The 15,067-nt window shown below is 41.3% G+C and overlaps 1 protein-coding gene and 1 long non-coding RNA gene across 2 annotated transcripts; both read left to right on the forward strand.

Moving 5' to 3' along the window:
* The first annotated feature begins 4,105 nt into the window (after positions 1–4,105).
* On the forward strand, positions 4,106–6,669 carry LOC124675527. Its single transcript, XM_047211605.1, has 2 exons — positions 4,106–4,480; positions 4,646–6,669. Exon 2 carries the CDS (start codon positions 5,290–5,292, stop codon positions 6,643–6,645), a length of 1,356 nt encoding a protein of 451 aa, XP_047067561.1. The 5' UTR covers positions 4,106–4,480; positions 4,646–5,289; the 3' UTR covers positions 6,646–6,669.
* Positions 6,670–8,061: 1,392 nt separating this feature from the next.
* Positions 8,062–8,882, forward strand: LOC124669159. Its single transcript, XR_006992036.1, has 2 exons — positions 8,062–8,476; positions 8,642–8,882. It is a non-coding gene; the product is annotated as an uncharacterized LOC124669159 (long non-coding RNA).
* Positions 8,883–15,067: the final 6,185 nt, after the last annotated feature.

Below are 15,067 nucleotides of genomic sequence, written 5' to 3' on the forward strand. Positions count from 1 at the left end.
TGACCTGGGAAGACTTCAAGCTGAAGTTCAGCAAATACCATGTGCCCCAAGGACTGATCAAGAAGATGAGAGACGAGTTCCGCGAACTCAAGCAAGGAAGGATGTCCGTGGTGGAATACCGCGACAGGTTTCTTATTCTCGTCAAGGTACGCCCGGATGAGACCGACACCAATGAGAAAAGGAAGGAGAGATTTCTGAACGGATCGCACGACGAGATGCAAACCGTGTTAGTGAACATTCCGTTCGCCGACTTGGAAGCCCTTGTAGACTCAGCCATACGGATGGAAGGAAAGCCGCATCAGGCCAATGAGAACCGCAAGCGCAGAATGATGAACCAGAATGGACCCCACCATACCCAGAAGTACCGCAATAACTCCTCTGGAGGATTCACCCCAAGATACAACAAGCCCCCTGCCCAGAATAATCGCCCCAACTACAACAACAACAACAACAACAGCCACCACAACAACAACAACCCCAACAGCAACAGGAACAATGGGAACAACAACAACACCAACACTGGCCCGAGGACTGGAAGCAATGCCATCCCCGTCACCCCCAAGGACAAGTCCACGATCAACTGCTATGAATGTGGAGTTGTGGGCCACTACTCCAATGAGTGTCCCAAGAAGCTTGCCAAGATTGCCGCCAACACCGCTGCACCTGCCCAGCAACAGCGCCGCTTCGCCGGTAGAAGGAACCAGAACAACAACAACGGCCGCCTCTACCACATGACTGCCACTGAAGCCCAGGAAGCACCCAGACCATGACAAGTATGTCTTCCTGCTAATCAAAATGCTCAATCTCTCTTAGGAACCTAACTTTTCTTAAAAATCTCGGGACGAGATTTGTTTAAGGGGGAAGGGTTTGTAACATCCCAAAAATTCAAAACAAAATAAATGAATTTCCCTAGTTCCAAATTTTGGAACCAACAAAAACTTTTATTGAATTAAGTGTGATACATAGTGATCTTGCTAAATTCTTGTGCTATTGCCATGATTGCTTGTTATAGTAGTTTGAAATAACCATAAACCCTAAACCTCACCCCTCTTCTCACCATCCTAGTTAAAATAAAATAAAAGGAAATTAAATAAGAAAAAGGCATATGTGCCTATGGCTATAATTATAAATCTTTACCCTAGACCTTTCCACTTTGTTTAGAGGTTTGGAAAACCTTCACACACCTTACCTAGTACTTATCAAACCTAATTCAAGTTGTTTCCAAAGAAAATAAAAAGAAACTAAAAATGCCATAGAGGCATATGTGAGTAAAATAGCAAATATGTGAATTTAAGAACCTTGACCCTAATACTTGTTGTGAATGGTTGGATCACTTCCATATACCATTTCAACACTCAACAACACCATTTGGGCCAATCCAAGTCAAATTAAAATTCAAATGCAACCTATGCATAGAGGCATATGTGGCACATAGCCATTTCACCAAATTTTGCCCTATGACTTTAAACCTTGACCAAATGATGTGAAACCATCTCTCAACCTAATATAACACTAAATTGACCCTAACCCATGTCCAAGTAAAGGAAGATCAACAATTTACAAGTTTAGTAAAATTTGACACCTCATCTCTTATGTATTAAGGCCAAAATTGCAAATCTTTGAACAAGACCATTTGAAATGGTTTCAATGGTTTGAACATGTTTCTAAACCCATAAGAATCACATTAGAGTAAATAAAAGTCAAATCAAATGGAGAGAAATCACATAGTGAGAAAATCCCCAAAATTCACTCACATACACTTAGCCAAATTTGCAAATCTTCAACCAAGGCCACCATTGCTTGATCTCTTGCTTGTAGAATACTTATATATGATAAAAAAACACAAATGCATCAAAGAAACAAGAATCAAATCAAAGAAAATCTCAAATTCAATTCACATATGATAATGGTCATATGTCCCATTTTTATTTTCTTCACCACTTTGCACCCATTTATCTTCTTATTCCTAAACTAAACTTGGTCAACCAAAGCCATGTCATCCAAGACCATGTCAAGGTGAGCAACTTTCATGTTGACCATTAGTGCTAATGTTGACCAGGTTGACCAGTAGAAATTTGACAAGTGGAGACTTTGAAACTATGTGAAGATCAACCCCATTTTGAAATCTCACAAACCTTAACCAAATCCACCACCACCACCACCATTCTTTCTCTTTAATTATATGAATGAAGTGCACCAAAAAGAATTTCAAAATTTAAAAAGAATTTTCATGCGGCCATTTATGCAAACACCTTGCGGGCATAGTTTCGGATTTCACACACACCCATTTACACACCGGTTCTTAGCCTAAACCACTTTGATCCTTGATCATTGCTGCTCCCGTACCTCCCCTGCATCGGGACATGTATTGGTTTGGTCGATTAAAGCCAAGAAATGATCACCCTTGTACCATGCCGTGCACCATGCTCACCATCATGCCACCTCGCCCCTGTACCTCACCTCTCGCTCCAACCTTGCCAAACTAGCCCCCCCTCTCTGCTGAGCACGCTAGACATCGTCCCAGGTTAAAGAGAACACGACAACGCCCTGGACACGCGTGATCACCACGACTGGCCACGCCAGAGCGTGCACCAGCAGCACCCTGGACGCGCCAGGACGCCACCGTGCCCAGTCGCCCTCGTCCTTCTCTCCCTCTCCCACTTGGCACGCGTGATCACCACACCCCCAGCTACCTCCTAGACATCCTCGATAGCCCGCGCGTACACCCTAGCCGTCGCCATGATCAAGGTTCTGCCGCGCCCGTACCGCGAGCACTCGAACGACGCCAGCCTGCCATCGTCCTCCCCTCGCTGCCCCTTCACGCGCATCGTCCTCGCCATGATCGCAGCTACCTAGCGTGCCCCCTAGCTTGCCCCTTCGCGCCCTGGACAGCCCTCGCCGTCGATGACTTCTCACGAGCACCCGCCGGTCACCACCCCACCTATAAATAGAGCCTCTCCCGTGCCTCAAGCTCCACACCAAACTTGCTCCCCTCCTTCTCCCTGGACCTCCTCGACTCACTCCCCCTCTCCAATTTGCACCATAGCCCGTCAATTGCTCGCTGGATTCCGCGGCGGTACTGAGGAAGAAGACGACGATTGACGCCTCCCCAAGCGACGCCGCGACCACCAGTACACTCCCCGTCCTCGACAACCCCGCTGTGCATCGACGCCGTTGATCGCCGGAGCTTCAGCACGCCGCCGACCCCCGACCTCCGTCGCCAGCACGCCCTCCTCTCGCCGGAGAAGAAGACGAACCCCGGTCGTCCGATCTCGTTCTGATCCGACGGTCGCCAGCGCGTACCGTTTCGGTAAGTAAAACCGTCGCTGACATGTAGGTGTAATACCCTCGAATTTCTAAAAATAAATTTTGACTTATGTCCTTATAGCTGACGGAAATTTGACCTTTTGGACCATAAGCCGAATAGAAAATCTAAGGGTAGGGCTGGGTTCGTCTCGCCGAGTTGATAATAAATGAGTATAAGTTTGTGCAAATTGGAGTTCAGATGACTATTTAGGGATTCTTCAAATATTGGCCATTGGATAATTTCGAATTTAAAGAATATAAGTCTGGACTTTGTTCCGTGTTGAATAAAGAAGAGGAGCAAATAAATAGAGAACGATGTACTTGGCCCAGTCCTCAGCCTGAACCAAACGCTCCCCAACACCCGGACGCCGCCGCCGCAGTCGCCTAGGGTTCCTCCCCAGTCCGCCGCCTGTGGCTACTCACGCGCGGGCAGTCTGCCGCCTGTGGCTACTCATGCGCGGGCGTGCTTGGTCGTCATCGCCTGCATCCGCTGGACACGATCTGTCGCTGTTGTGTGTCCAGGTATGTGGATCGATCTGCTGGCAGTAGGAGCTGTTGTTGGTTCGATTGTGTAGGCTATTTTTGCACCAATTCTGTACCCTCTTTACCGATCAGTATCCAATAGTAGTAGATACACCAATCACCTGGATGGGATGTTTGGCTACAACGTACTAGCTGTTCCGTTGTAACAAATGTCTATTTAATTGGAAGAATTCATACACGTACTGCTGCCCTTTTGTAGATTGATACATGAAAGCTTTCTGTTAGCTGTTGGATACGAGAGAATTAATTGATCAATTGCTTGACAAGCTGCCGCACAGACTGGTAAATTAAAACTATGCCCTGTTTGGTGCCAGGCCAGGACGGGATTTGCTGTACTAGGAGTAGCTTAGGCCGATCCTTTTAGAACAGTTCCTGAGATTGATTTTTAACCCACAGGTTTTGGAGATCCGGGTACCAGAGGTAGTTCTTCGGTTGAACATAAATTCTAAGGCAAGTGCATTACGAACCTTGTCGCCTTAATGTTTGATTGTGTGGCTTGTGTGTTTTTGGTGTGCTTCGTTGTTATTTGGTAATTTGATCCAGTTGTTTCCTTTTAAAGTTGTTGGGCCGCGGGTTGGTAAATTCCGAACCAATACTGCCGCAGGTTGGTAAACTCCGAGCCAACGCGCTGGTAAACTCCGAGCCAGTACTGCGAAAACCCATATTTCAGTTTTCATATAAAATCTATGTGTGCGAGTGAAGTTCCAATGGTTGTCTATGATTTATGTTTTTACGGTTCCATGTTGTACTTGCTGAGTATTTCCATACTCACTCTTGCGTTTCATTTGGATTTCAGGTACTAAGTAAACACCATGCATGGGGCCCGGGCGTAGCACACCTATACTGTTGAGCACATCACAATTATTTAGATATTACGATGTAGACATATATGTTTCTATACTATTAGTCGTATTGTATTAGTCACTTAATCCATGTTACCCTGTGAACAAATATATTTGGAGTCTACCGATATGCTGGGATTTTGTGAATCACCGTGGTTGTTTTCTTTAAAGTTGAAATGTCACTACATATCCTCTTATTGCTATCTGTCGTGGATGTCCTTATAAACAAAGAAAACTCTACCCAATTTTTTGAATAATCACTTGACTTTCTAGTTTTTAGTATAATGTGGTAGCATCCTAGGAATGGTCGATTCCCGGGATGTTACAGTTGGTATCAGAGCCTAGGTTTTTAGATCTCTGGATATAGTTTTTCTAAAAAGAAAATAAATTTAGTTTTTTTTATCTTGGGTGATTAAACACATAAAACTTGACGTAGGATCTAACAACTTAAAATTTGACACACTGGTGCACAGTAGGATGGGCTTTGGGTATTCATTGCATTTACGATTCAACATTTTTATTTGTTTGTTTATCTTATCCTTTTGAGTATGGAATGGATATGCTTTCTGTTGTTGATTTCTTTTGTTGATTATGCATAATGTGTAGTATAGTTATGCCGCCGAGACGTAGAGGCCGAGCTCGTGGCCGAGCTCATGCAAGGCGGGGTCGTGTCGGCCGCAACGGCCGTGTGGAGGAATCAGATGCGGAGGTTGAGCAGAGTTACCACAACGATGCGGAAATGAGTCAATCTGCTAATAGTGATGGACGTGGTGCTTCAGACATGACGCTCACTAAGTGGCTGGATATGAAGTTGGACAAGTTTGAGGGATTAGGGACACCGATGGATGCTTCAAGTTGGCTTCGCACCATGGAGAAATATATGGATGCCTTGGTGATGACACCGGAAGATAGAGTCGTTTATGTAGCTTTTCAGCTGAAGGGCCTCGCGGATGTTTGGTGGGAAGGAGTCCGTAAAGCTTGGATACCAGCTCATGGAGCGCTTACATGGGACCTTTTTGTTAAGCAATTTACTGCAAAGTACTACCCAGCTTCATTCAGGGAGAAGATGGATGTTGCCCTAAGGAATATTAAGCAAGGGAACAAGACCGTGGATGAGTATGATGCCGAGTTTAGTAGGATTGTTCACTTTGTCGACCATATAAATCAAAATGAGCTTGAAAAAGCTCGGAGATTCTTCGAAGGGCTTAATTCTGAATATAGACATGTCATGGGGGCAAATCGACCAAATGACTATTTCACCGTGGTTGAGCAGGCTAGGGGGATGGAGCTACAGATTCAGCTCACCGAGGCAGAGGCAGCTCGCACTAGAGGCACAAGTACTGGGCATAAGAGGAGTCATCAAGAAGGGACTGAGCTTACTAAACATCCTGCTTTCAAGAAGTCTAAGCCAGATCAGCAATCTCAGCCAACACCTGAAACCATGTCCCAACTTTCTTCACCGCCCTTTCAAACAAGGAACCAATTTATGCGCCCTGTTCCAGGGCAGGGCATGATATGCTTCAGGTGTGGGCAAAATCACCGCGCCCGAGAATGCGACTTTTCTGGTTCTTGTAACCAATGTGGCAAGTCTGGTCACATGAGCCTCGTTTGCAAAAAGAATCCTAATTCCATCATTAAGTGGCAGCCGATCACCCCTTCTCTGGATGGTTCATCTCATCATGCAAATCAAGGGATTATGTCTTCACATGGGTCATTACAAATGATGCAAGTTCCTCCTCAGTTCCCACCTCCGCCAATAGGCTATCACTGGCAGGCAACTCCACTTCCAGCCCCATATGCTCCGCTTCAACTACCAGCTCCACCCACCTTACCTCCACAACAGCAGCATCATGTTGGCGATTCTTCTACTTTGACAAGTCCAGGAATATACACCAGGCCGCAAATTTCTCATGGTCCTTTAGACGGGGTCACAGGTATAGACCTTTTCCCATAGTCCTTTTAATTTCTAACACAATTGATCCGGGGTATTTTATTTCCCTTGATTAGCCGATCTATTTATCTACTCCTATTCCTGAAACCAGTAGACCATGAGTATAATTCTGAGAACGTGTCATTAAGGAGCGACCTATGGTTTTTATATTGGACAACGATAGTATATAGTCTATAGTGCTTTATTGATCAATTAAGCGGGATTCAACCCCCAACATTTCTCCGTGCCCATGAATGATTAATTTGCAACGTGCGAGGATGCCTAAGAGTTTGGCTGCTAAATTCACCTATTTACGTACGGAGTTAATAGTTTGGGTGCGGGATGGACTGGCCCCCATACCGACTACTCTTATTATTCTTTTTCGTTACGTTGGACTGGTGAATTTATGTGTGCCTTTACGTTTAGATAGTGGAGAGCACGTGTTAAGAAGACTACACCATAGAATGGTATGGTGCTCTACCCTTAGAGAAAGCCATCGTTGCTATGAGTAGGAGATGCGGTAAGCATGAACATATGTCGTGTTTCGAGGGCAGTGCCTATGGGAACCGAATTTGAGTCTTAAAAAGAAAACATATTTTAAAAAAAAAAGAAATGGAGAGGAGATGGATATATGGATTTTTTTTCAGCTAGAATTAAGAAGGTCGTAAGAGTGAATGAATTCGAGGGCGAATTCTATTGAACGGGTGGAGAATGTAATACCCTCGAATTTCTAAAAATAAATTTTGACTTATGTCCTTATAGCTGACGGAAATTTGACCTTTTGGACCATAAGCCGAATAGAAAATCTAAGGGTAGGGCTGGGTTCGTCTCGCCGAGTTGATAATAAATGAGTATAAGTTTGTGCAAATTGGAGTTCAGATGACTATTTAGGGATTCTTCAAATATTGGCCATTGGATAATTTCGGAATTTAAAGAATATAAGTCTGGACTTTGTTCCGTGTTGAATAAAGAAGAGGAGCAAATAAATAGAGAACGATGTACTTGGCCCAGTCCTCAGCCTGAACCAAACGCTCCCCGACACCCGGACGCCGCCGCCGCAGTCGCCTAGGGTTCCTCCCCAGTCCGCCGCCTGTGGCTACTCACGCGCGGGCAGTCTGCCGCCTGTGGCTACTCATGCGCGGGCGTGCTTGGTCGTCATCGCCTGCATCCGCTGGACACGATCTGTCGCTGTTGTGTGTCCAGGTATGTGGATCGATCTGCTGGCAGTAGGAGCTGTTGTTGGTTCGATTGTGTAGGCTATTTTTGCACCAATTCTGTACCCTCTTTACCGATCAGTATCCAATAGTAGTAGATACACCAATCACCTGGATGGGATGTTTGGCTACAACGTACTAGCTGTTCCGTTGTAACAAATGTCTATTTAATTGGAAGAATTCATACACGTACTGCTGCCCTTTTGTAGATTGATACATGAAAGCTTTCTGTTAGCTGTTGGATACGAGAGAATTAATTGATCAATTGCTTGACAAGCTGCCGCACAGACTGGTAAATTAAAACTATGCCCTGTTTGGTGCCAGGCCAGGACGGGATTTGCTGTACTAGGAGTAGCTTAGGCCGATCCTTTTAGAACAGTTCCTGAGATTGATTTTTAACCCACAGGTTTTGGAGATCCGGGTACCAGAGGTAGTTCTTCGGTTGAACATAAATTCTAAGGCAAGTGCATTACGAACCTTGTCGCCTTAATGTTTGATTGTGTGGCTTGTGTGTTTTTGGTGTGCTTCGTTGTTATTTGGTAATTTGATCCAGTTGTTTCCTTTTAAAGTTGTTGGGCCGCGGGTTGGTAAATTCCGAACCAATACTGCCGCAGGTTGGTAAACTCCGAGCCAACGCGCTGGTAAACTCCGAGCCAGTACTGCGAAAACCCATATTTCAGTTTTCATATAAAATCTATGTGTGCGAGTGAAGTTCCAATGGTTGTCTATGATTTATGTTTTTACGGTTCCATGTTGTACTTGCTGAGTATTTCCATACTCACTCTTGCGTTTCATTTGGATTTCAGGTACTAAGTAAACACCATGCATGGGGCCCGGGCGTAGCACACCTATACTGTTGAGCACATCACAATTATTTAGATATTACGATGTAGACATATATGTTTCTATACTATTAGTCGTATTGTATTAGTCACTTAATCCATGTTACCCTGTGAACAAATATATTTGGAGTCTACCGATATGCTGGGATTTTGTGAATCACCGTGGTTGTTTTCTTTAAAGTTGAAATGTCACTACATATCCTCTTATTGCTATCTGTCGTGGATGTCCTTATAAACAAAGAAAACTCTACCCAATTTTTTGAATAATCACTTGACTTTCTAGTTTTTAGTATAATGTGGTAGCATCCTAGGAATGGTCGATTCCCGGGATGTTACAGTAGGCCCCACCCCTGACAGCCCACTAAACACCGAACCGTTACTGGGCCTATTTCCCCCATTCAAACCATTTCGGCCCATCTGTTTCCCGCGCAGCCCAACCATTTAAACTTAGTATTAATCCATTTCAGCACTTATTTCAATTCTGGTCAGTGCTATAAATTGAATAGTTCAAAATCTACAAATCCAATTTGAGTAATTCAAAATGTCCCAGAAAGCTTATGAATATATCTAGCCAACCCCACTGGATTCAACCCCATATGTTATGTAGTTTTTGAATAGCAAAAATAACAAAACAGATACTTTTCAGTATTCAAATAAATCTTAAAAATCAACCATTTTGAATTTTGAAGTGAATCCAATTGCAATATTTCACATTTAGCAAACCCTAATTTATTATGTAAAAATATGATATATGTTCTGTACATGATCATGGACTAGATCAAAATAATGGCTATGGAGCCATTTCTAGTCCATTTAACACATACACACAAACTTAATTAAATAGTATGAGAGCTCCTCTCTCATTTAAATTGTAATCCTAAGTAATTCAAATAGAGGTACTGACCTTGGTCTAATAAGCCCCATGCTTGGTTACTTAGAGACATTAAATTATTTCCATGTTAGTTTTAAATTGTATGAGGTGTAGCACCTCATTTAAATTATTACTCCCTCATAATAGATATGAAAGGTTGACCTTGGTCAACTTATATTTCATACCTTATTATTATTTGTGGAGATTAAATCTTGATATGATTTAATGAGAGGAAATTATTTTCTCCAAAGACTTAAATAGCAAATCAAATAAATGCTTATAATGAGAGGAAATTATTTTTCTCTTAAAAAAAGGAACAAACCAAGTAATTCACCCTACCATGCTTGAAGTGATGTTAGAATTAGTTGTTTGAACCCTTGGGTGTGTTTTAGTCTAGTATGTAAGTATTGTTTGGTGATTGTGTACCTCGTATTCATTTATAGACGCTAGTACCGGAGACTACCAAGAGGAAGAGGTATTCTACCAAGAGGAAGAGCAAGAAAACTTTGATCACCTCACCAATCAAGGCAAGCTAACACTCTTGCAAGGTTCCCTTGTGCAAAGCTCTACAAGAGCAAGGCACCATTATTTTTATTTTATGCTTAATGCTCCTATCCCAAGTTTTTACTTTACAAGCTTTACAAAATTTTGTTTATCAAAGTATCCTTTTGATTCCTGACTCACTTAGTCTAGTTATGGAGTAGTGCAAGAGTATCAAACTTAGCCTAGAGCAATCCAAGATACTTAGCATCCCTCATAAGTAGTTGCTAGTGCTAAACTAAAATTGACTACTAGAGATGGGAACTTGTGAAAACCAATGACTTTGAAAACCTTGGAATGACGAGTCATTCTATTGAAAGATTTTGAAGGTGAATATGACTGGTGAATGACTCGGTGAATTTTACGAAAACTGATGGTTGGGTTCAGATGCGATACCATTCCAATTTGAAAGTACCCCCACAATACCCAACATGGGCAAGGGCTTAACTAGAAATTTATGTGCTTTAGTATGGGTTCCCTCTGAACAAGCGTCATCGGGGTTAGGCCGAAAGCTGCCTCTACAACAAACGAAACGATGCGATATGACATGGAATGAGGTGAATGTTCGGCCCAATCCCTGTGCAGTTCCCGGGTTGACTGCGGTTTTCACCGGGAGGCCAAGCTCATGGGGAGAGGTGCCTATACTAGAGTATGTAAGTGAAAGGTTATGGTTGGTAGTCCGCATACGGAGTATGATAAATCAGGGCCAGTTAACCCTGACGGATTATTGCAAATGTTGTGGCACAAGTGTACGACCTCTGCAGAGTGTAGAACTATTCGAATAGCCGTGTCCACGGTTATGGACGGTTGGAAAGGCCATACTGTTCCGTCATCAGGATTTTTTTTCAAAAATGTGACATATGACTTGGGACTTGAATTTAAAAGGTGAATGGTGACTTTGAATTGAATCACAACAGAGTTGTGGGAATGACACTAATGTTCCCACTTGAGTTAGTTTAGCAAATGAAGAGTCTTTACTAAATGTTTATGAAATAAACTTGGCTTTATGCAAATAAACCTAGAGCTTAGTATCCCCTTACTAAAATTGATAGTGCTTACACTAGTATTAGTTTGCGAGTACTTTAAAAGTACTCATGGCTTTGTCCCTGGCTGTTCAAATGGCCGGACTATGAAGGTGAACAAGCAGTACGAGGAAGATGGACAGCAGGACGTCTACGACAACTAGGACTACTCTTGACGCCAAGCGTTGGCCTGTGGATTAGATAGCCACTACTACTCCGCTTCCGCTATTTGTGATGTTCGTTGATCAATAGATCAACTACTATTGTAATATTGGATCATGTGATCTACCTTTGTAAGACGATTATGTGTTGTAATAAATGATGACTCTATGATATTCAACTATTATGTCTCGCAACAACAATATTCCTGGGATTGCGATGTACAGCATAATAGGCATCTGGACTTAAAAATCCGGGTGTTGACACACAATCCATGGCTAACCGAATCCTCGGGTGCCTTCCAACATTCACATACCATGGAGGAGTGTCTATTTGCAAAATTAAGTTGCTTACTGATAGATCAGGGCAAAACATGTGAAGAGAATTATTAATGAAAGTTAATTAATTGGGGCTGGGCACCCCGTTGCCAGCTCTTTTTGCAAAATTATTGAAAAAGCGGATGTATATGCCACTAGTCCATTGGTGAAAGTCTGTCAGAAGTAAATGACAAGGTTGAAAGATAAACACCACATACTTCCTCATGAGCTATAAAATATTGACACAAATAAGAGATAATAGCTTTTGAATTGTTTAAAGGTAGGACATGAAGTATTTACTTGGAATGGCAGGAAATACCACATAGTAGGTAGATATGGTGGACACACATGGCATAGGTTTTGGCTCAATGTTTTGGATGCACGAGAAGCATTCCCTCTCAGTACAAGGCTTTGGCTAGCAAGGTTGTTTGAAGCAAACACAAGTATGAACCGGTACAACAAAACTCACATAAGAACATATTGCAAGCATTATAAGACTCTACACTGTCTTCCTTGTTGCTCAAACACTTTTACCAGAAAATATCTAGACCTTAGAGAGACCAATCATGCAAACCAAATTTCAACAAGCCCTACGGTAGTTCTCCACTAATAGGTTTAAACTATATGATGCAAGAGAAACATGATCTACTTGAGAGCTGAAAACAATTGCCAAATATCAAATTATTCAAGACAATATGAAGCATTTTCTGTTTCCAACCAAATATCAATAAGTGTTGCGGCTTTCAGACTTCCGCCATGAACATGAATAATAAAACGAAGAAAACAAGTGTTCATATGAAAAAGCGGAGCGTGTCTCTCTCCCACACAAGGATTGCTAGGATCCGAATTTATTCAAACAAAAATAAAAATAAAAACAAACAGACGCTCCAAGTAAAGAACATATGATGTGGAAGAATAAAAATATAGTTTCACTAGAGATGACCTGATAAGTTGATGAAGAAGGGGATGCCTTGGGCATCCCCAAGCTTAGACGCTTGAGTCTTCTTGAAATATGCAGGGATGAACCACGGGGCATCCCCAAGCTTAGGCTCTTCACTCTTCTTGATCACATTATATCACCCTTCTCTCTTGACCCTTGAAAACTTCTGCCACACCAAACTTCTCATAAACTTCATTAGAGGGGTTAGTACTCAAAAAACTTTAATCCACTTTAGTTCTGTAGTGACATATTGCAAGAACTCAATAAAACATTAGCTACAGCTCTCCACGTCTAGAAAGCCTTACTTAAAGTTCAGAAGAGACAATGCAAAAAACAGAGACAGAATCTGTCAAAACAGAACAGCCAGTAAACACGAATTTGTTCGACGTACTTCCATTGCTCAAATCAGAAAACTCAAAACTAATGAAAGTTGCGTACATATCTGAGGAACACGCATGAATTTTTGCAGAATTTTTAGGTTCTCATACAGAGAGATCTACTCAAATTCGTGACAGCTAAATATCTGTTTCTACGCAGAAATCCAAATCTAGTATCAACTTCCTATTAGAGACTTTACTTGGCACAACAATGCAATAAAATAAAGATAAGGAGAGGCTGCTACAGTAGTAACAACTACCAAGACACAACAAAATAGTAGCAAATAAAACATGGGTTATCTTCCAAGAAGTGCTTTCTTTATAGCCATTAAGATGGGCTCAGTGATTTTAATGATGCTCACATAAGGATGAGAGTTGAAGCAAAGAGAGCATCAAAAAGCAAGTATGAAACAAATTTAAGTCTAACCCGCTTCCTATGCATAGGAATCTTGTACACAAATAGATTCATGAAGAACAAAGTGACAAGCATAGCAAGATAAAACAAGAGTAACTTCAAAATTTTCAGCATATAGAGAGGTGTTTTAGTACTATGAAAAATTTCTACAACCATATTTTCCTCTCTCATAATAATTTTCAGTAGCATCATGAACAAACTCGACAATATAACTATCACATACAACATGCTTTTCATGATCTACAATCACATAATTTTTATCAAGCTCAAAAATAATAGGATTAAAACTTTCAAACCCACTCTTATCAATAATATAACAAGATGATTGATCAATCTCAAAAGATATGGGACTACTAGATGAAGTCAAGACCTTTCCAATCCCATTTTCATTAGTGGTACAATTAATATTATCAAGTAACATAGGACCATCATCTAGAGCTTTATCATAAACATTTGCTAAGCAAAACTCTTTAGTACCATGCATTTCGACATCGAGGCACAAACAAAGCATTATCATAAGATTTATCAAAATAGCATGGATTATCATAAATAACAGTAGCATAATTATTCTCACAAGTTTTACTCATAGGGAATATTTCAAGAGAATCCACAGGAACATAACATTCATCCTCCTTTGGTAAGCATGGAGGACAATCAAATAGTGTAAGAGATAAAGAGTTACTCTCATTAGAAGGTTGGCATGGGTAGCTAATCCATTCTTCCTCCTTTTGTTCATCACTCTCCTCTTCTTTTTCATCCAATGAGCTTTCAGGTTCATCAGCAAATTGTGAGTAAATTCTTGTGCATGAATGAGTCTCTCTTTATAATCAATGATATAAGGATTATTGCTGTAACTTTCTATGCAAAAATCAAGGATAGAAGAGACATAATCTTTAAGATTATTACAAGCAACACAGGTTTCATAATTTTTAGACATGAAGTATTCTATTTCAGAAGCTCCCATAAATAAAACAAATTGTTCCACTTCTTCGAACCCAAGATGAAAATAGTTATTCCAATTATAGTTCATAATTAAAACTTCCTCACTAAAGCCACATTGGAATTTAAGATGTTTAGTATCCTGTTTAGAGCAACGAGTTTATATCATGGCGTTTAAGCAAGATTTTAGCAATTGTATTCAATTTTTCTATCACAACACTCATGACTTTACCCTTTCTTGATTCTTTATAATTCATATATATTTCAATAAGCTCCAAATATGTTGTGGGTTCTTCCATAACAACAGTTTTAGTTTTTTCGGTTTTTCAAATTTTTATGGATTTCGGGTATATAGGAAAAATAAAACAAAACAAAAACAAACTAGACAAAAGTAAACTAAGCAAAATAATACTAGACAGAAATAAACTAAGCACAAATAAACTAGACAAAAGTAAACTAAGTAAAACAAAATAAAATAAAAACAGAGAGAGAGAGGTAGAGTGTACTCCCCGGGTGAACTTATGAGTAGAGCTATGCCTCCCCGGCAACGGCGCCAGAAAATAGTCTTGATAACCCACAAGTATAGGGGATCGCAACAGTCTTCGAGGGAAGTAAAACCCAAATTTATTGATTCGACACAAGGGGAAGCAAAGAATATTTATAAGCCTTAACAACTGAGTTGTCAATTCAGCTGCACCTGGAAAAGCGCTAGTAACAGGGGTGATGTGAAAGCAGCAGTAATATAAGAGCAATAGTAACGATAACACAGCGACGAGTAATAGTAACACATAGGCAATGACACCGGAAAAT

Source organism: Lolium rigidum, chromosome 7, assembly GCF_022539505.1.
Source record: "Lolium rigidum isolate FL_2022 chromosome 7, APGP_CSIRO_Lrig_0.1, whole genome shotgun sequence".
NCBI classification, from domain to species: Eukaryota; Viridiplantae; Streptophyta; class Magnoliopsida; order Poales; family Poaceae; genus Lolium; species Lolium rigidum.